The sequence below is a fragment of the Sciurus vulgaris genome (assembly GCF_902686455.1).
Source record: "Sciurus vulgaris genome assembly, chromosome: 15".
Lineage (NCBI taxonomy): Eukaryota > Metazoa > Chordata > Mammalia > Rodentia > Sciuridae > Sciurus > Sciurus vulgaris.
In genome coordinates this window covers 70,699,897-70,720,243 of record NC_136476.1, presented here as the reverse complement: position 1 = coordinate 70,720,243, position 20,347 = coordinate 70,699,897, and the positions used below count along the sequence as shown (strand labels likewise).

Genomic DNA, 20,347 nt, shown 5'->3' with positions numbered 1-20,347 from the left:
CTGGCTGGGCACAGGGGTAGGGGCAGAAGGGAAAAGCTGGATGTGCTGGGGACGATGTCCTGGCTGAGCCCGGGGGCTGCAGACAGGCCAAGGTGGGCGGTGGGGACAGGGCAAGTCTCACCTCGGGCCCCAGCTGTCCTCGGGGTCCCGGCAGGCCTCGAGCTCCAGGCTTTCCCTGAGAGAAGGGAATGAGCGTCTCAGAGGCGGCACCCTTGTCTCCACCACAGGCCAGGAAGACTCCCCGCTCCCTGGCCAGGCGGCCGCTGGCCGTGGCCTTCAGCTGGGGCGACGGGCGGCAGGAACTCACCTTCTCGCCTTCCGGGCCATTGTCCCCAGGGGGGCCGATGTCTCCGGGGAAGCCCTGAGGGGAAGCGGAGGGTGGGGTCACCAGGGACCTGAAGGAAAGGGCTGAAGGCGTGTGGCAGGTGCAGACCTGGGTCTGCACCCGTCTGCAGTGGGATGTGCCCGGGGCTGCTCGGTGAGCAGAGGCGCTGCACCCCTCAATCCTAAAACAGGGATGGGGGCCCGTCCCAGCAGCTCAGAGAGGCTGAGAGAAGGCGTGGAAGGCGCAGGAAGCCCCAGGGCTGCCACGCAGGAGGCCACCCGTGAGCTGGTCTGACCCGGAAGTCCCCAAGTCCAGGGAGTCCCTGGGACGGAGTCTGGGTGTCCTGGGACGTTGCTCCGACCCTGCCTGGGAAGCCCCGCCCAGGAGCTGCAGCTGCCAGGGCCACTACCTTCCATTTGTGGACACGGAAGGGCTGGGAAGCGCTGGCTTGGTCACCTGCAGCCCCTCCTGTCAGAAGCGGAAATCCCAGTGACACTTGAACCAGGAGTGTGGGACTCAGCCCTGCGCCGCCCACTGCGGCCCACAGCCCCCTCTTGAAGCCTGTCCCTGCGGGACATGAGCAGGAGAACCGCCTCCCCTCCCCCTTGGTGTCCTCCAGTTGCCCCTCGGGTCCCACAGGCACAGGGCTCCCTCGCCGTGGGTGCTCTTTGCACAATTTGGAGACCAGTTCCCATCCCCAAAGGTGGGCCCTGCTCTGGGCCTTCAGTGGCTGCCAGCCAGGGGCCCAGGGCCCCCAGCCTGGCTCTCTCCGATTGGCTGGTTGCCACTGCTGGTGATCACCAGGACACCCATGCTTCTCCTGGGGTGGGCTGAGTGGCACGAGCCAGTACAGGAACATCCCCTTCCTTGTTGTAGGTGCAAGGCCTCTGTTAATTCAGCCAAGAACCCCATTAGCTTTTAGGGCACCCCCATTACTTCAGTTTCCTGCCAGCTAGAAACCAAAGACATTTTATGAGTCTCTGTGACCAAAATGTTTCCTTTTGCTTTGCCTTCATAAGTTGTCTAGATTTTTTTTTCTTCCTCTTTTAACCTTTTAGTAACTTATACAATTCTGGCTCAAACATCTTCTCACCCTGCTCACAGGCAAAAAAAAAAAAGCAAGAACAGTCCTGAATTTGGGGCTAAATCCATGAACCAGAACCCCATCCATGTCTTTTCCTTCACAATGGGAAGACTGAAATCTCCCCCTGCCGCTCACTCACTGTGTGGCAAGTTCCTTAGCCTCTCTGGGCCTTGGATTCCTCGTCTGTACATCACACCTTACCGGGCTGTACTGAGGTTTAAGTGAATAACACAGGCAAAGTGCTTAGTTTGGTGTCCAGCACGGAGTAAGTGCTCAATAAAAAATCTACATCCACAATGATTTTGTGGGTGGCCGAGGTCCAGTGAGAACTGGCAGCCAGGATGCTGATTAAATTCTGGTGCTCACTCACATCCGGCCCAGGACAAGCGAGGGAGAGGATTCCCCCGGGTGCCGAGGGCGGGAGTGGCGACCCACCCACCAGCTCCTGCCTGGGCCCAGCACAGTCCTGGCTGTGGAGTCAGCCAATCACAGCAGCGCCAAGGTGGGAGAGGAGGCCTGTCTGCCCAGGGCCCTGAAGACCGTCAAAGCCGCCCTGATTCACCACTACCTGCGGAGAGACCCTGAGGAAGCCCCTTCCCTGGGAAGGAGGGAGCCCTCCCCTCCCTGCCCATTACGGTGGCGGTCCAGGGAGCTCTCAGCCTACGACACGCAGCCTGCTGGCAGCAGATCGGGCTGAGGAACCCCGGGGAGCGGGCCCTCCACCCTCCCTGGCCAGACTGCTGGGAATCCCGGACTCAGAAGTCAATCCACAGTGACCAGCGGAGGGACTCAGGGCCAACTTCATCTGTCTAAAGATAGGGCTGTGTGGCGGCCAAAGTCAACACAGTGGAAAGTCAGACCGCAGCTTTTAGGAAACATTCCCTCATCTGCCCAAGAGAGACTAGGAGTGATCTTTGGAAAGGTCCGCAGAACCCGCAGAGCCAGACTCTTCCCTTGGAGGCAGAGGCAGCATGGAGGCTGGAGGCCTGGAGGCCAGGGGCTCTGGGTGCAGGGGTGGGGGGCTCTGGCTGGGGCTGGCCTGGGTGCAGGTGACCCTGACACAGACAACGGCCCTGGCTGCAGGAACATGCTGGGGATAAAGAGCTCCTGTCATCCTACCAGAGGTGACAGTCAAGTGGACCTGGGTTCCACCTGGACCGCAGAGTCAACGGAGGGAGGACTCTGAGGCCAGTTCCTTGTCTTGTTGTCTTTGGGAGCCCCTGGGCATGACGGGAAAAGCAGCAGTAAGAGGAGAGGCCAGGACCCCGGAATCTGCGCTCGGCTTCACTGCTCACACTGACCTCAAGCACGTCCCCCTCATCCCCGGGCCTCAGATTCCCAAGGACAGCACCCAGTCGGAGCTGCAGCCAGAGAGACAGAGCAGCACGTACCTCGGGTCCAGGGGGCCCAGGAAACCCCAGGGAGCCTTTGTCTCCAGCTCTGCCCTGTGGAAGAGAAGAGATTGGGGTGTGGCAGGTAATAAGGTCCCAGCTTCCATCAGTGCCCTGGGTCACCTCCTGGTTGTAGGCGGGTGGAAAGTTCTAGAGCAGATGTGCACGAAGTTCACCTGAGTTGTTAAAAAGAGCAGTTTCTCAAATGCCGACTTCTACACCCTCTAGCTGGGGGACCCCAGGCAAGTGACTTGAGAATCTCAGTCTCCCCATCAATAAAGTGGGAACAAGGACACTCCTACCTCCGGGGGCTGTTGGTAGCCCCCAAAGAAACCCAGGCACAAAGGGCCTGATGGGTGGCCCCGCCAATGACACTCACTGCTGTGACCACAACCTCACTACAGTTCCCATCAGAGCCGCGGTGAACGAGGCCGTCTGCGATGCGGTGACTACTGCCCCTCGGGCCGCAGCGTCCACATCAGGAAAGTGGGAGCCTTACCCTCCCACCTCTGCTGGAGAAGGAGGGCGGCCCTGACGTGAAGGCTCCCCAGCCATGTCCTATGCCAACGGCCTCCGTTTCCCAGGGACGACGCCCAGGTTGAGGGGTGTCGGGGGAAGGTACTCACCAGAGGCCCGGGCTTCCCCCGTGTGCCCGGGAACCCTGGCAACCCCTGGCTGCCCTGGAAAAGACACGGGGCAGCTGGGTTAGTGAAGGACAAGGTGCCGAGGGCGGCTGCCTGGCCCACCTTGGAGAGGGGTGAGGACCTTTCTTTCCCGCTGGGGGGTCACACCTGCCTGCACCCCTGTCCTCACCAGGACCCCAGGAGCCCTTTGGGCCTGCAGGGCCTGGACACCATGGTCCAGGGAAGCAGCAACCGGGCCTGTGCAGCCACACCCCGGGGGGCCCTCATACCCTGGAGACACCAAGGCCAGGTCAGGACGGCCAGCCAAGAGGAGGGCCACAGAGATGGAGCGAGAGCTGGCCAACATCTGGGCCTGGTGAACAGGCTGGGAGAGGTCCAGGTGTAGCCACATGGCATAGACATGGGCAAAGGGGAGCCTGTGTCCTCAGGCCATGGCTGGCTCTGAGTGCCAAGCCACCCTTGTGGTGATGAGCCACCTCTCCTGCTCGAATGGTCCGCAAGGCCAGTCACACCCTCCTTCCCACACCGGTCCTGAGTACAGCTCTGTCAGGGCAGCCCAGCGTCTGTCGGGGAACTCGCTGTCTGGGGGGCGGGGGCGGGTGCTGCACACAAGTCTCCACAACCAGGGAGAACGATGGTATCAGAACAGAAAGACAGGCTGTCCAGGGCTCTGCAGAGGGAAATGGCCACTTTCTGAGCAGGGAGAGTGTGTGTCCTGAGCGGGGTGGTGCAGAGAGGTGCGGGGGGGCAATCTGTCAGGCAGACGGCAGTGTGGGCAAAGGCCCTGAGGCACGGTCGGCAGTTGGGGCTGGAGCCCAGGGCCACAGTTGGGAGCGGCAGGGCAGCGTCAGAGGGGCCCTCTGACTGGGATCCTATGTGACTAGGTGAGGAGCTGGGACTTCCCTCTAGGAGCAGTGGGGGCCCACGGAGGGTGTGTAAGCACAGACCAGGACAATGTCGGGCAGGAGGAAGAGCAACCAGAGGGAAGAGGCTGGGCACCTGGAAAGGGGGCAGCTGGATGGGGAGGGACAGACAGGACTGTACAACAGAGCCATCTCAGTGGGCCCTGGCCCATGCTGGGCTCTGGGAAGGAAGCCGGGACCCAGGAGCAATAGGGCGGGGCCAGGGAGCATCCGATGCAGTTACCTTGTCTCCTTGGAAGCCGGGATCTCCGGACACACCTGGGACCCCTTGTTCGCCCTGAGTACACACCAGCAAAGAAGATTATGAGCTGCGTCTTGCAGACCCCAGAAATCTCCCCCACGGCCAGACCGCGGGTGAGGGACAGCCTTGCGGAGGCCCTTCCCAAGTGGGACCCAGCCAGCAGCAGCCCTGTCAGAGTCAAGAAGGGGCCACCTGGGTGGAGAAGGCAGCCCCAGGGTGGGGTGGAGGACCAGCCGGCCTGGCTGCAGACCTACTGCGGCTTTCCCTGCTGAGGCTGGAGACGCCACCAACAGAGGCTTGGCGGCCAGTCGCCTGGCCTTCCGTGGAGACCCTACACTTGTGCAGCAAAGGAACCGTTTCTCCAACCTTCAGCCTCTTCCTCCGCAGCAGTGAGGGACCAGTGCGCTGGCCCCGACGCTGTGGCTTCTGAACGTGGTGTCTACGGTTTGCTAGCTCCCTACCAAGCTGCAGACTCACTCCTGCCCCCGGGCCAGCAGTCAGCCCCAGCCTTCTTCTAATTAGCTGCTTTCAATCAGCCTGAGAAAGCAGGTCACCTGAGTCCTTAAGAGCACCCCTGAACACCAAGCACAGTGCGCCTGCCTGAGGGCTGGTGTTCCCTTAGCAGAGGCTGGCAACCCTGGTTCTGGCCCTGGGAGCCTTCTCTGCTCCCTCCCTGGCCCAGCCACGTTCTAGTAAATGAGCCCTCACAGGCCGGGCTGAGAGATCTTTCCTCTTAGGGCTGGATCCAGCCCTCCACGCTGGTCATCACCCACAGCCCACTGGCCCTAGGACTCAGCAAGTCATTTCCGGTCCTGGGAGCAGGAGGAAGACTGGGGAATCTCAGAAAACCCACATCATTCAGCTAAGGCCCTGACCCAGCAGAACTTTCTTAGCAGAACAAAAGCCAGAATTAAACATTAAAAAAAAAAAAATTGAATTTACTTTGGTTTTTCCAATTTGAAAAATCTGTACAACACCCTGGAGTCTTGAGAACCAGGGAACATTTTACTATTATTATTTTTAATGTCTAAAGGAAGAGTGAGGGAGCTTTAAAAAAAATTTTAAAATAGAAGAGGCAAGTTTAAAAGGCACCTAGGAAATCAGGACAATGGACTTGGAGAGAGCTGGGCCTGAGCAGGGCCACAGTTCCAGAATGTGCTTCTATGCTGGCGGCAGGAGCCAAGAGGTTGTAAGTGGCCCCAGGCCAGGCTGGGTCATGGAAAATCTGGGATTCTGGGCAGGAGTATCCACGGGACTTGAAGGGACAGCTCTATCATCCCAGGGGAGGGTTGGGGACGGGTGTGTCTATGTGGCTGATCATAACACAAGACTGAGACCCCCCTCCCCAATAGGAGACTGAAAGAGAATTCCCCCCTCTCTCCTTCTCGCAAAGACTTCATTGGTTTTCCTAAAAATTATGGCCATGAAAATAATTTCCTCCCTCTCTCTCTCTCTCTCTCTCTCTCTCCGCTCCTCCCCCCACCCAGAGCTTAGCATGTCTAAGGGCCCCAGGCAGCCCTGAAGCAGCACAGCCATTCTGTGTGACACCTTTCTTTCCATGTTCCAAGGCCACTCTGAGCCCAGCCGCTCTGCACAAGGACCTATAAAAAGCTTGCTGCTACACCGATTTTCCCCACGCCTCTCTCCCTCGACCATGACCTCAGCTTTTCCACAGCACGATGTCTGGGACTTCAGGATACAAAGTTTGGTGAAGGGAGCCCCCCCACACCTAGGGAGGAGGCCTGGAGGCTCAGCGGGCAGAGGCGGGCGGAGCTGCAGGGGTCAGGGGCGGGCGGAGCTGCAGGAGACAGGAGGGCCCGCTCCCTGGGCCTGGGGCTGTGTAAATCAACCCCACCCGTCCACTCTGCCCAGAAGCTCTAGTTTTTGGAGTCGGGGAGCCTGGGTCAGCCCCCCAGGAAAGCACAGTGCTTCCTTCGGTGACTTTCCTCCCCACTCTGGGACTCGGTTTCCCCAGCTGTGACGTGTGGGCCCTGGGTCAAGGGACTTCGCAGAGCCTCATCCGCTCTGTCTTCCTGACCTCTGTTCTGCTGGGTGGTGGGCGTTTCTGGAATCAGGTGCCCTTTGAGTCCCGATCCCCCACTTAGCAGCAGTGTGGCCTCAGGGAGCCCTGTGTCACGTGGGGTTGGAGGAGGAGGGGTTAATGTCTCTGGAGCATCCCTGGTGCCTGGCACAGGGCGCCTGCTCCTTTGCCTCAGGTGTGGGGGAAGTGGAGACTGAAGACAGGTGCACTGGAGCCTGGCCAGGGGAGCGGGTCCTGCCACACCCCCGTGATGCTCCTGGACTGCCCAGAGGTGGCCCTCTGCAGGGCCGAGGGAGCGCTGCTCCTCCCTGGCCCATCACGCCACTGCTGCCAACCAAGCCAGGGGCTGCCCCTCTCTGGACCCCAAGACCCATCTCCGCCCTTGGGTTCCGGTTTGGTACTGGTGACATCACTGGGGTTCTGCAGCTGTACCGAGGACACGTGGCCGGGGGCCTTCCCCAGGCGGGGCAGCTGGAGAAGCAGGTTGGGGCTCAGGCTGCCGGCTCCCCTGCACTTCAGAGTGCGTGCGCCCTGGGCTGGGCTCCCAGGCCATGCCAGGACGCTTCGTGGGCAGTCGGTTCCTTCCAGGTCACCACCGCCCTTCGGGCTCTGTGGCTCTGCCCTCCACGCCCATGCCTGGCCCCAGGTCCCCTCTCCGGGTTCAGAGACCTGCTTTGACTGAGCCCTGGCCCGCAGCAGCAACCTCTCGTGCCCCCTCTGCCAAGGTCTGCAGGCCCCCAGGAGGGTCTGCCTGAGCCCCACCCAGAGGGACCAGAAGAGCTGGGAGCCCAGACTGGGGACAGAGGGAGGCAGGAAGAGTGCAGGGCAGTGGACCTGGCCAGAGCTGAGCGGCAGCCTCCAGGCGCAGAGGGGCGGCATGCAGAGAACCCACGGTGCGACAAGGGAGTATTCCGATCACCTTATCACCTTTCAGTCCGGGCTCCCCCATGCTGCCCATCAGTCCCTGCAAGACAGAGGCCAGAGGTCAGCTGTGAGGGCTCCAAGCCACAGAAGCAGGACTCTCGACGTGCCGCAGGACCCCGGCTAGGTCCCCAGCCCTGGCTCCCTGTCCTGGACTGCAAAAGCAGGTGACAGCTCCCGTCTCACAGGGCAGGGGTGTGGAGCAGCAGCTGGGGAGGTGGCTGTGGTCACCAGCACTGGGGACAAGCCCAGAGGAGGAAGGTGCCAATGCTGCGGGAAGAGGCCAAACTGAGCTGTCCCCAGCAGCACTGGCCTGTCCTCCGTCTGCTCCTCCTGTTCAGGTCCACTGTTGCCCCTTACGGCTTCTATGGCCCTGGTGATGACCCCCAAGCCCGGAACCACATTGGACTCATGCTCAGCTAGAGGGCTGGTGTCCAATAAAGACATCTGGCCTAAATGACATACAGATGACAGCTGGCTCTGAAGCCAGGGAGGAACCAAGCTCCCAGTAGACCCAGCTGCTGTCCAGCGCCCACGGGGCACCCTCCCGCCCAGCATCCCGCAGGCGCCCTTCCTCCTGCTGCAGTGAGACCCGAGCTGAGGGAAGCCCTCCTTTACCTTCATGCCCTTGGGTCCCGGGTAGCCGATCGGACCCAGTGCTCCCATGTCACCCTGGGAAGAGAAAGAGGCTGCTGTGAGAGGTGGCCCAGGAGGCCAGCCGGGTGGGGTGACGCCCAGGGACCCGGGCTGGGCCCTCCAGAACGCAATGCCTGCGGTTGGCCTGGAATCAGCACCGTCGCTCCTGTTTACGTCCACTGAGGTGCGGGGATAAGCCCACAGGGACCCGGCCAGGCCCACGCCATGGCTGCCGCTGTCCACCAGCACTTCTCAAGGGCTGCCAGCTGGTCCTCTCCCCGCCGGCCCTTGGCAGCGAGGGGTGGAGAGGCCAGGATGCTGCGAAGTGTCCTGCAAGGCACAGAACAGTCCCCACTACAAAGAATGGTCCACCCCAGAGTCACAAGAGCTGAGGTCAGGGCTGCGGATGTGGCTCAGTGGAGCAGGACTTGCCCAACATGTGGGAGGCCCTGGGTCCAGTCCCTGGGGAGGGAGGGACACAGAGTGGGAGGGGAGAGAGGAGGGGGAGAGAGGTGAAGAAACCCCAGTTCCGGATGAAGTGGCAGGACTTCCTCTTAAAAAGCCCCCTCCTCCGTCCTCAGATCTCCCAAATCACGTTCCTGCCTGACTCTGCAGAAAGGTCGAGGCCTGGGCAGTGCACTGCCCCAGGACAGAGCTGGTGCCCATCTGCTGCCGTCCCCAGAACACTGCAGCCCGGCCTTGCCCTGGCCTGGCTGGCGGGGCGGCCTCGGCGAATGCTGCCCTCACTGGACCACGGGATGCCGGCTTCACTGAGCTCGGCAAAACCTGCCAGCTGAGCCTCTGCTACCCAAGTCTGCCTTCACGCCCGTGGAGACGCTGTGTCACCAAGAAAGCAGACCTGCGCCTCCTGACCACAATCACATACCAAAGCCACTGTTGCCAGGCACTGAGCCACGAAGCCCTTTACACGCCTCAACTCAGTTACAGCTACAACAGCCCTTAAAGACCCGTTGCACTACTGTGCCCACATTGCAGACGAGGAGACTGAGGGTCTTAGAGGTCAGGGCTCCAGCCATGCCTCAGAGCGGGGGCAGAGCTGGGAGACGGCCAGGCAGTCGTTTCCAGAGCTTCTAGGCAGTTCTGATGTCTTTGGGGAGGACTGAGGGGAGGGAGTGGAGAAGGCAGAGCCCTGGCTGGGTCCAGGAGGAAAAGCCAGCCCTTTCAGAGTCGCATTTTATGGCCTCTGGCTGTGGCTCCCACCTCTGCTGGATGAAGGTGGCCGCCCAGAGTTCCTTGTGGTGTGTGATCAACAGGGAGGCTGTGCGGAGGAGGCTGCTCCCCAGACAGCAGCCCCGGAACACGGCTCCTTCTTCCAGGCGCCAGGCCTGCAGGCGGCTTGGGTAGGGACTGCACTCAGTAGGACCAGGTGCGGGAGCCCACACCCCAGGACTCTCCACGGAGTCTGAGCGTGGCGGGTGTGTGTCCCCTGCAGGTATCCAGCCCCCCGGGGAAGAAACCCCCAGGAGAGGGACCCTGGCCGTGGGGCCTACGGGGCAGCCACAGCAGCAGCTGACAGGGACAGGTCACCCCCTGAGAGGGACCCCCCGTCTGGCCCATAAAAGCAGGGGGAGGACAGAGGAAACTGCCAGCCACCGTCCCTAGGACAGTTCACGCAGCGTCTGTCAGTGCACACAAGACACCCTCGAGCGTGGCTGGGGACCGTCGCAGAAGGTCAGGTCCCCAGAGAGCACCACGAGGAGGGCCCTTAGCCTGGGTCCCGGGCCCACGTTTCCCAGCTCCCAGGCACCGTGGGGCTCTGTCCTAGGTCTCCAGATTCCCGCCAGGAACGCCGTGGGCCTGTCCGCAGCCACTGAAAGGCCCCCACTGTGGGCCAGACCCCTTACCGACGGCACCGACGGCTAACTGCTGCGGAGCGCGAGGCGGCTTGGACACCCTGCCCCCGGCTCGCGGTGACCCGCGGGGACCCGCATCTGTCTGCCCCCTTCCACTTCACAGATGAGGAAACCGAGGCTCAGACCCAGAAGCACCTGATCCAGATCAAGGAACCAGCAGGCAGCAGAGGCAGCACCAGACCCCGACAGGCGTCTGCCTGTCCGAGCCCGAGTGGCTCCGTGCTCACGGCTCGGGTGGGCCCTGGGCTCCGTGCAGGGAGCCCTGGAGGAAAACCGGGCACTTCCTCCCTCCCTGCCCTGCTGCTCCTCTGGCTGGGACACACCGGTCACCAACAACAGCCCAGACGGAGCTCAGGTGCGTCCTACACCTGGGGAGCTCTGGCCGCCACTCAGCCTGTGAGCGCCCCCCACTCCACTGACCCCAGAGGCTAGGGGGCGCCACCCTGCCAGGTCCGGAGCCCTGTGCCTTTCACCTGCAGCTGTCCCGACGTGGCCATCATCTGTGTGCCGACAGGGCCACCACGTGCCCTGCCACCAGACCGAGGGCAGGTGCCCCATCTGGGGATCTCACCTCTGAGCATCCAGCCAGGGTGTGGCCACCAGAAGGTGCTCTATAAAACTGCCTTTGAAGGCCCAAAGCCTCCTTCCAGAAGCAATGAGGACAGCGGCTGCAGCTAAGTGCACCTGGCCCGTCTTGGCTCCTGTATGGTCCTACTGAGCACCATCCCTCACACCTGGACGGCTCCCAGCACCTCCAGTCCATGCTCCACGCGTCCACTGTCCATTCTCCACAGAGGCCTTGCGGAGCTGGCGACATGCAGCTGTGCTGAAGAGCTTGAACTAGAGACAGGCCAAGGTCAACTTGCCAGCTGTGTGACTCCAGGCAAGCACTTTGCCCCCTCTGAGCCTCGGTTTCCTTCACTGTAAAATGACAGTCCCACCCCTACCCTCACAGGGCTGTGGTGGCAGCTGGATACTCAGCAGGGTCAGGCTCACGAGGTCTTGGTGAAGGCGGGCTACAGGGGCTCCCGATTGCCTTTATGGGCAAAGAAACAAAGTCGGATAATCAGCCAGGGACAGAAGACAGCAGACAGCTCACCATGCCCGCATGCTGGGTTTTTGGCTGGATCACAGGTTCTTTGGATCTCATTAATATGTTGCTCTGAATAAAACAGACAGAACTGGTCTTTGTTGAGCTGATCCGGATGCAGCAGTCTCCTGCAGCCAGCCAAAGGGTGTCCATTACCAAGAGGGGCTGTCCCAGCCCTCTCACCTCCGAGGCCACAGGAGCCACTGGCAGCTTATTGGGATTGGGGACATTCAGGCCTGGGTGGCAAGTGTGAAGTATGCACTCGTAGCTGGTGGCCTTGGGCCTCACAGGCCTGCAGAGCCCAACAGGCGTCAGGCGCACCACTCAGGCAGACGGTCTCCCACCCTTCCTCCCCCCGCAGGCCCCGGACGGCTCGGCTCTGTCTGCATGCACGTCCCCTCAGCTGGCCCGACAAGGCACTGGATAACCGTGAATCTCCACACTAATGATCATCAATACGTGGAATTCCCATTGCTCAGCTAAAAACCCACATCCTCTGGAAAACCACAGGTGACTCACGGCCCTCTTCCTCAGCTCCTGGGGAGAAACTTCCTTTTCTTTCCAACTCTAAGGAGGCAAATTTCCCCCCCGTTATAGAAACCACTGCTCCCAAGAATTCAGGGTGAAGGGGGGCGCTTGCTTAGGGCACAGTGGAGACTCGGTGGGCTGGGGTACAGCCCCGCACCCCCAGGTGCAAGGACAAAGGGCTTCACTATGGCACCCAAGCAGGGGAGCAGAGGCCAAGAACAGGGAGAGGGAGCGGGGGATATGGGGCTGGCGCAGTCACGGGGAGAGCTCAGCTCTCTGCAAAGTGGCATGTGCAGAGGACACAGGGCCTGAGAAATAGGGGTGTCCAGAGTTTGGCCCCCTCAGAGGGAGGACAGGAAGAGGAAGGCCCTGCAGAAGGAGCTGGAGTCAGGGCCTCCAGTCCTGCCCCATCCTCTCCTGCCTGTGTGTGTCCTTGACCTAGGACCTCAGTTTTCCCATTTGGCAAATGGGATTCTGTGAAGTCCCAAGGCAAATGGGGTCACCAGACCGGATGCAGAAAGACAGGAAGCCCAGTCCATTTGAATGTCAATGACAGTGAATGATATTCCAGTACAGACGTGTCCTAAATACTGCACTGACATTCAAAAGTGACTGGGCGTCCTGTGTTTTATCTGGCAGCCCTAATCACGGAGAGCGGGAGGGAAGCAGCCCTGTGGAGTTGGGAGGCCAGGCCAGAGGGAACCGTCTGCGCCTCCAGATTCTGCACCTCAGAGGCCAAGCAATACCCTTGCCACTCTCAGGACCCAACGGAGCGGAGCCTGGGACGATGACAAACAGGGGCACGTGCCAAGGACGGCAGTCAGGGTGTGTAAACATCTCTTCCAAAAGCTCTGGGCACCAGGATTCTTGGGCAGAGCCGGCGGTGACCATCTTACCCCTGGAACAGCCTCTGCGGGGATGGCCAGGCCCACTGGGGCTCCCGACAATAGGGCTCTGTGAGGCCCCGGCCAGCGAGGGAGGGCTCCCACCCCAGGGGGTCCCGGGCAGAGTTGGCCGCCCGCCCCACGACCATGAGGCTCCAGGAGGGGTTCCCGCAGGCTCAGGAGTGGACTACACGACTTCCGGAGAGTTCTCTAACTCGCGTGGCAGATGCTGTGTTTTCCAAAACATCCAGGCCAGTCCCTCCTGCACGGCCAAGTCCCGCGGGCGGACACCAGGGACCAGACGGGCATGACTCGCGGGTGAACACCCGCAACCCCAACCACCGCAGGCGTCACGAGTCCCCAGCAGCACCTCTACCACCACGTCACGTCCGCTGTGACGTGAGCCCGACCCGGGCTCAGCACTAGGGGGACGGCGCAGCGGGCGTTCCAGGAGCACCCGCCTGTGTGACGTCACAACACCAATGGCCACCACAGCACTTCCTGGGCGGCCGTCGCGCGTACCCGCTGATTTAAATACCCACGACAATCCCGAGTTAAGTGTTAATATCATCCCCCTTTTACAGACGCAGAAACCGAGGCACAGGAAGCTCCTAATTTGCCGAGTATTGCGATGAACGGGTGGTGGAGCTAGGATGTGCGCCCTGCCTGCCCGGCTCCGGGGACTGCCCTTCCGGCCCTGGGTGGGACTCCCTGTGCGCGCCTGCGGTCCCCACGTGAACGGTGACGATGTCCCCGTTTTATAGGGCGGTCCCCGAGGCTCAGGGAAGGGGATCCAGAAGTGTGGTCCACAGAGCTGGACAAGGCCAGGATCTCCACGCGGGCTGCCGTGAGCTCGGGTCCCACCCAGACTCTGCTCCCACCATCTGACGAGCAGATCCACAGGCACCTCTGGGCCCTCCCCCGAGCAAGGGGGGACCTCAGCCTCCCCGGGGCCTTCTCCAGCCTCCCTCTGAGCAGCTCTTGGCACAGTTGCTGCAGGGCAAAACTGGCCCATCTGTCAAGCTAGGGGACAGTCTACCTGTGCCCCCCACCTAGGTCTCTCACAGACTCAAACTCCGTAAGGAATGACCCAGAGGACAGCAGACGGGTGCAGACTCCGGGGAACACCCCCAGAACGTCTCCAGCAGCTCTCCCACTCGCTGGCCATCCTCCTGGGCCCAAGGCCAAGACTCGCCCCTGAAGGCTCAGCAGCAAGCCTGGCTCCCCCAGGCCTGCCCAGCCTTCCTGCCCCCTGCGTCCAGGCCTCAGTCCTGGGCATCTCAGATGAGGAGCTAATCAACAGCAGCACCCTCTCCCACCGATAACTATTGCTACTGATGAATAACAGTGACTGATTTAACAGTATTTTCCATTAATTTACTGAGGGCCAGATCCTGGGCCACACACTGTACATGTGCTGCCTCGGTGAATCCTCACAACCAAGAATCCAAGGGGATTCTACTCTCCTCTGTACAGATGAGAAAACTAAGGCTCAGAGAGGGTCAGGGATTTGGCCTGAGTCACACAGCAAGGATGTGGCAGAGCCATGACTCGGTTCTGAAGACTCCTGACACGGTCCAGTATCTCAGCTCCTCTGACAGCCACTTCCTGCCTCTGGACAGGAAGCACCTCACCTGTTGAACAAGCATGCTGTCTCCCGTCCAGACCTCAGAAACAATGAACAAGCAGCAAGTATGAACGCACACGGGCAGTCATGGGCCCAGCACAACTCCTCATTTAACTAATGGGAACGCAGACTCAGAGAAGGCAGGAGACCCACCTAGGGTCACACAGCAGCCTCCTGTCCAGGCTGGCCTGTCCTGCTCCCCAGGCTCCTCCTGGGGTCTGAGGACACAGGGACCTCTTCAACCTCCCCTGCAGGGAGCTCGGCTTGCTCCTCACACTGCGGCCACCTGCCACTCTTCCCCACCCCGTCCCCAGGCATCTGTGTACTTACGATGAGGCCGGGGACTCCCGGAGGCCCTGGCAGGCCCAGCTCTCCCTGCAAATGCAGACACAGGTGGTTACTGTCCTGCCTCCCTCCCAGCCCCCTCTGCGTGGGCATCTGGCGTGGCCATCCCTGCTCTAGTCACGGGCCCCAGGGCCTCTCCTGCGTGTGGCCTGGAGTTGGGACGGGCCCCTCCTCCCCTGCCCTCAGTTTTCCACATCTGTGAAGTGGGGAGGAGGGGCTTCCAGACCTGGGGTCTTCCCATTGTAGGTGCGGATGGGCAGAATCCCCGGGGGATGAAGAGGTGGGGGCTGCCTCCCCTTATGGGGCACCACTTGGGCTTCCCGAGGCCAAGGTCATGTGCAAGGGCCCTCGAGACTCCGCCCCCACTCCAGGCTCCCCTGGTCTCCTCCGTCCAGCTGGGAGCAGGAGATGGGCCATGCGCGTGGTGGCCCTCTAAGTCCCAGCCCCCAGATCTCCGTGAGGATCTCCCTTGCTCACACCGAGGACAGGTGGAGGGAGTGGCCCAAGTTCCAAAGGGGAGTGGAGAATAGAAACGGGAGGCTCTGGGAAGCCAAGGGGACGGCCAACTGGGAAGCCAAGGGGACGGCCAACGTCTCAGGGCGGTCTCCCCGAGCGTCAATCCCGGCGCTGCTCCGACAGGCATGGAGGAGACAGCCAGGGCTGTAAGCAGCAGCCTCGGCTTCGAAAGGAGAGGCTGAGGCCCAGCTCTGGCAGGCTCAGGGCTGCCCGCACTCTGCTCTGCTAGGCCCTAAGGAGAAAGATGGCCCTGCGTCTCCCAAGGAAACTTCTGGAAGATTCTCATCCTAACGTGCTGCAATGGTCACCCAGCAAGTCAAGTGTTGAGGAAAGGCCCTGATTTCCCCTCCCACACCACCTGGCATGTCCCCTCCCCTCTCTCCTCACTGTCCCCAGGGGTCCTCCCAGCTCACTGGGTCTTGTGCAATGCATGGGGAGATGGCCAGGACTTCTCTGTGGACAGAGTCTGCCCTGTGGCTACCTCGCATCTTAGTGACTCCATCCATTGAACACCTGTGCCAGGTGGTCCCTTTCCTGACCTCATTCCCTTCTCACGACAGACCGCAGAGGCAGGTGTTCTGATCCTCACTGGGATGAGGAAACTGCGGTTCAGGGAGGTGCACTGTCCACACTCGCAGTCCTGGCAGACAGGATTCAAACCCTGGGAGGCGCACCTGGCTCAGGTCAAGGCCTCAACCCACAGGAGTGGAGCAGGGTGAGTCTCCAGAATTGGTGGGACCCAATCAACACATAATGGGGTGCTGATCGTGGACCCCAGTCGCCTCTGCAAAGGACTCGGTTGGGTGTGACTGCTCAGGCAGCCCCACGGAGAGACGGGGGATCCCCACAGGTGTTCCAGAGGGCGCTGGACCTGGTCAGCACCCAGGCAGAGAACGCGTGTGCTCTCCCCTCTGGGCCTGGAGCCTAGGACTGGAGGGGAAGAGCAGACCCAGCTCCCCGGGGCAGGCTGACCTGCTCCTCCACGGACAGAGCCTGGGCCTCGGGTTATTTACACACTCTATAAACACGCCCACGGTGGAGATTCCCGGGAATGCGGCTCGTCTTTCCAAAGAGGCCTGCCTGCCATTTGCTCTCCCAGGCTGCAGCGGCCATAAACATTTCTCTTGCTTACAAGATGGCAGAAGCTGGGGCCCCTCTGGTGGGCAGTGGCCCAGGAACCCTCCTCCGGCCTGGGGGTGGGGAGCAAGCAGCCCAGGAGCCCAGTGGGCTGGGACTCCCCACGGGGTGTCAGAGGGCACCCACAGGAGAAAGGACAGGTTCAGAGAATTCATGGAACTTGTCCAAGGACACCCAGGCGGTGGGTCACAGCGCTGGCATTCGACCCAGGTCTCCGACCCCGAAGTTCGGGCTCCCAAATCTCTCTTCAGCCCCCAAACGCTCGCAATACTTACGGGGTTTCCATCGAGTCCAGGGGGGCCTCTCTCCCCAAAGTCTCCAGGGAACCCCTGAGAGCAGAAGAGAAGAAACACCTGTAGGTGAGGGTTGGGACCTGCAGTGGCTTTGAGCCACACCCCAGGGGGATGCGAGGCCTGGGCAGTCTCATGCCCTCCACCTGGGAGGCAACAGGATGCTGAGGTCACCCCCTGCCACCAACAAACACTCACACAACTTCTCAGGGACAGGCCACTCTGGAGGACCCAGCCAGGTGACCCTCTTCTTTACTACGTGGAGTCTTTGAAAAAAAAAAAAAATGGTACCAATGCCCGCCCTCTAATCTGGGACCTCGTCCTGGTGACGCAGGAGGGACACAAACGGGGGCCTCAGGGAGCAGCCCCCGGACGGCAGCTGCTGGCTGACGCCTGACGGGTCCTTTCCGGGACTCCCAGGGTCCTCGCCGGGCGTCTCTCAGCTCAGATCTATGATGACCACGCACCCCCTCAAAAGCCACCCTGTGGCATCAGGGTCCCCATGACAGAAAAGGCGAGGTGGCAAAAGGGCACATGGCCAGGCCACACAGGGTCACGCTGCTGGTGACCACTGTGGCCTCCCGGGCAGGCCTGGCCCCGTGGTCCCTCTCTGACCCCACTCTGAAGGCCCCGCCGTGCTCCCTGGGGACCGGACAGCTGGGAAAACAGCTGTGGGGACAGCTCTGGGGCTGTGGGGACACGTGCCGACTTCAAAAGGGAGGCGAGTCCTCCGCCTGCAGTCTGGGGGGAACTGTGTCCCACCTCCCCACGGATCCTTTGTTGTTCCAGGGAAACTTCATAAACCACAGATCAGGGCTCTTCGGGCAGGGCGGGGCTGCCCAGGCAGAAGGGGCGCTTTCGCTTCTGAAACAACTGGGGAGCCCAGTGGGCGGCTAAGGCCGCAGAGGTCACCCTGGAAAACCAGAGCCGAGCAAAGCAGCCCCACGGCCTCTGGGGGCTGCTCGGAGACCTGGACGTGCGCACCCAGGAAGCCTGCCCTCGCTCCTGGGTCAGGGGGACACCCCCTGGGGGGTCCGGGAGGGACGGGGATGCGGGGACGGCTTCACTGTACAGCAGCACCTCGCTGGTGGTTGACATGCACGTGGAAGGAGGGGCTGCTACCTCCGTCCAGCAGACAGGGAGCTGAGGCTCAGAGGACATGGCCAAGGCCACAGAGCAAGTTTGCAGCAGAGCTAAACCTGGTCCCCACTCTGGACTCTGTCGTGCTCCTGGGAAGCGTGCAGGAGAAGCCCGCTGGCAAGAGCTGTCTGTTCCCCGCTGGCCGCAGAGGCCGGCAAGGTGTGTGCGTGGGTGCGCAGGTGCGTGTCCATCTCTGGGGGCACATCTGACTCCACCTGAGCCTGGAGTACCCACTGGAAAGTTCTAGCTTCCCTAATCAAGGGCATCATCAGCCAGGTAGACTGTGGTCAGGGCCACTTTCTGAAGGCACTGGGGTCCCACTTCTGGCCTTTGGAGGTGGCAGGGGGCTGCTGTCCAGCTGCACACCTGGCTGACCACGTGGTTCCTGAGGGACATGACCTGAGAGGTCCCTGCTCTGTTCTCTAAATCTAGGAATGACCCTGGGTCTACCCTAGGCTGGCCGTGTGACCTGGGACAGGCCCTCCCTGGACCTTCTATCCTGCCCAGGTTGAGACCTCTAATGACCGTTTAGCTTGGGCGGAAGCTGGACAGGCCAGGCGGAGGGAGTCTTCCTCTAGGCACAGAATGGTGCCCAGGGGCGAGACGGAGAGGGGCCTGAGCCCACCCCAGCGGCAGAGGCCACTGGACTCACCAGCAGCAGCAGGAGGGTCTCCACCCAACAGGCCTCCACTCAGAGGCGGCTCCAGGCTGGCCCAAGGGCCCAGCCACCAGGCCACCTCCCCATGCCAGGCCTGCTCCTCCACCCAGGGCCTCGCCTGCTACCCCACAGAGAACACGGTGACCACTGGGCTCACGGGCTCCTGGTAAGTCACAGCAACACACAGCAGCCTCTGAAGCAGGAGCCAAGTGACCACCCCAAGGGAAGTCACCTCCACAGACACAATGCAGTCCGAGGACAACAGCCAACTCCAGCAGCGTGACCTCCCAACAGACCCTTGACTGGCCCCATTTTTCAGATGGGGAAACTGAGATCCAGAGAGGTCAAGACACTTGTCCAAAGTCACCCAGCTGTGTAATAGCAAGGCTGGGCTTTGAACCCAGGCGGTCTTCCCCGCTGCTCTCTATAGGGTTGGACCAGGGCCAGCCTGGGGTCCTTCCAGTGGCTCATCACAGCCCTGGACTCCCGCAACAAGGAGGACACGGCCAACATGGAAGACTGCTTCTGCGTGGACACATGTGCCCACCCGTCTCCACCCGCCTTCCCTCCAGGCATCGGGTTTGTAGTTACGCACAGCCAGGGAGAGGGCAGCGCTGTAGAGCTGCGGGGACTCTCCGGACAGGCCGGTGGAGGGGCTGGCAGCGTTCTTTTTTGGGGGGGCAGGGGAGGATACTGGGGATTGAACCCAGGGGCACTTAACCAGCGAGCTGCAACCGCAGCCCTTTTTGATGTTTTGTTTAGAGACAGGGCCTCGCTGAGTTGCCGAGGCTGACTTTGAACTCACGCTCCTCCTGCCTCGCCCTCCCGAGCTGCTGGGGCTGCTGGGATCACAGGCGTTGGTGACATGTGGCACCTCGCTGCATCACGGGGAGACTGAGGCCTGGAAGCCCCTCGCTCCACCTGGCCCCACCAGGGGCATGGCCGTCTCCAGAAGTCACCCAGGGCCTCCGGTGCGCGGGCCCTCAGGATCTCAGCGGGGTGGCACCGAGCCGGACGTGGGGTCACACTTGTCCACCTGCCTCCCTGGCCATGCCTGCTCGGGCGAGGTGACCACATGTGAGCTCCCCAGCCCAGTGGCAGCAGGCCGGTCCTCTGCAGGCCACCTCCTGGCTGCAGCCGGCTGGCCCAGGGCCCAAGGAATGAGCTGGGCTCCCTGCCGGGTCCAGCCACGTGGTGCCTCCCGCCCCCAGGTCGGGCCCCTCTAGGAACTGAACGCCTGGTCCTCTGAGCAGAGCTGGGCCCAGGGGAAGACAGGAGAGCTGGGGCTGCCACAGCTTAGAGGAGCCGGGGTCCAGACAGCAAGGGGCCCTGTGACCACATCCCAAGCAGGACGCCAAGGGCTGAGACCACCTCCAAGGCCATCTCAGACACTCTCCTGCCTCCAGGCAGGGTCCATCCAACTGCCTGCCCCCAGGGCAGGATACAGGAGCATCAGAATGAGAAGCCCTGGCCAGCTTCTGAGGCTCAGCTCCCTGGCCTGCTCCATCATCTGGCCCCTGTAAACGCCAATGGGCCACCACTGACTAGTTAGGGTTAATACCAACAGCGGGGATAACAGACAACCTCCAGGAGGGGCCTGAAGAAAGAACTCAGACCTCCTCACAAAGCGTTAACCCTCCAAAGCCTGGAAGTTCCTGCACAAGTCTAACCTGCGTCCTTGCCACTGCACTCGACATAGAGGCACGGACCCCAAGTGTGCCGACAGGGAAAGACCCTTGCAGCTTTCCTCACAATGCCCGTGTGTTAGTACCCTGTCCTGCGGTCAGTCCATTAGGAAATGCACCAGAGATCGGAAGCGGGGTGGGCAGAGCTCCCTCCAGGATCCCGAGTCGTCAACGGCTCTGACTCACGGCGAGCCTCCAGCCCAGGGCACCCCGTGCAACGGGCCCTGCCCCTCGTGGGCCTCCGCGTCCTGGAGACACGAGTGCTCGGCCGCTGGTCTCCCTGCTGCCCACAGCCTGGGAACACGAGGCGCTGGGCTTGAAGCCACATGCGCGGAGTTAGAACCGGCGGGCAGCGGACGGAGGGTCT

The 20,347-nt window shown here is 61.6% G+C and overlaps 1 protein-coding gene across 2 annotated transcripts in view; it reads right to left on the bottom strand.

Moving 5' to 3' along the window:
* Nucleotides 1–20,347, bottom strand: part of COL27A1 (collagen type XXVII alpha 1 chain) — a 127,180-nt gene that overhangs the window by 56,040 nt on the left and 50,793 nt on the right. For both annotated transcript variants that reach the window (XM_079113622.1, XM_079113621.1), the window contains exons 13-21: nt 16,483–16,536; nt 14,540–14,584; nt 8,189–8,242; nt 7,569–7,613; nt 4,591–4,644; nt 3,427–3,480; nt 2,801–2,854; nt 308–361; nt 122–175 (exon numbers count right to left, since the gene is read on the bottom strand). In XM_079113622.1, coding sequence (XP_078969748.1) covers nt 122–175; nt 308–361; nt 2,801–2,854; nt 3,427–3,480; nt 4,591–4,644; nt 7,569–7,613; nt 8,189–8,242; nt 14,540–14,584; nt 16,483–16,536 — 468 coding nt within the window. The remainder of the gene's footprint in view (nt 1–121; nt 176–307; nt 362–2,800; nt 2,855–3,426; nt 3,481–4,590; nt 4,645–7,568; nt 7,614–8,188; nt 8,243–14,539; nt 14,585–16,482; nt 16,537–20,347) is intronic.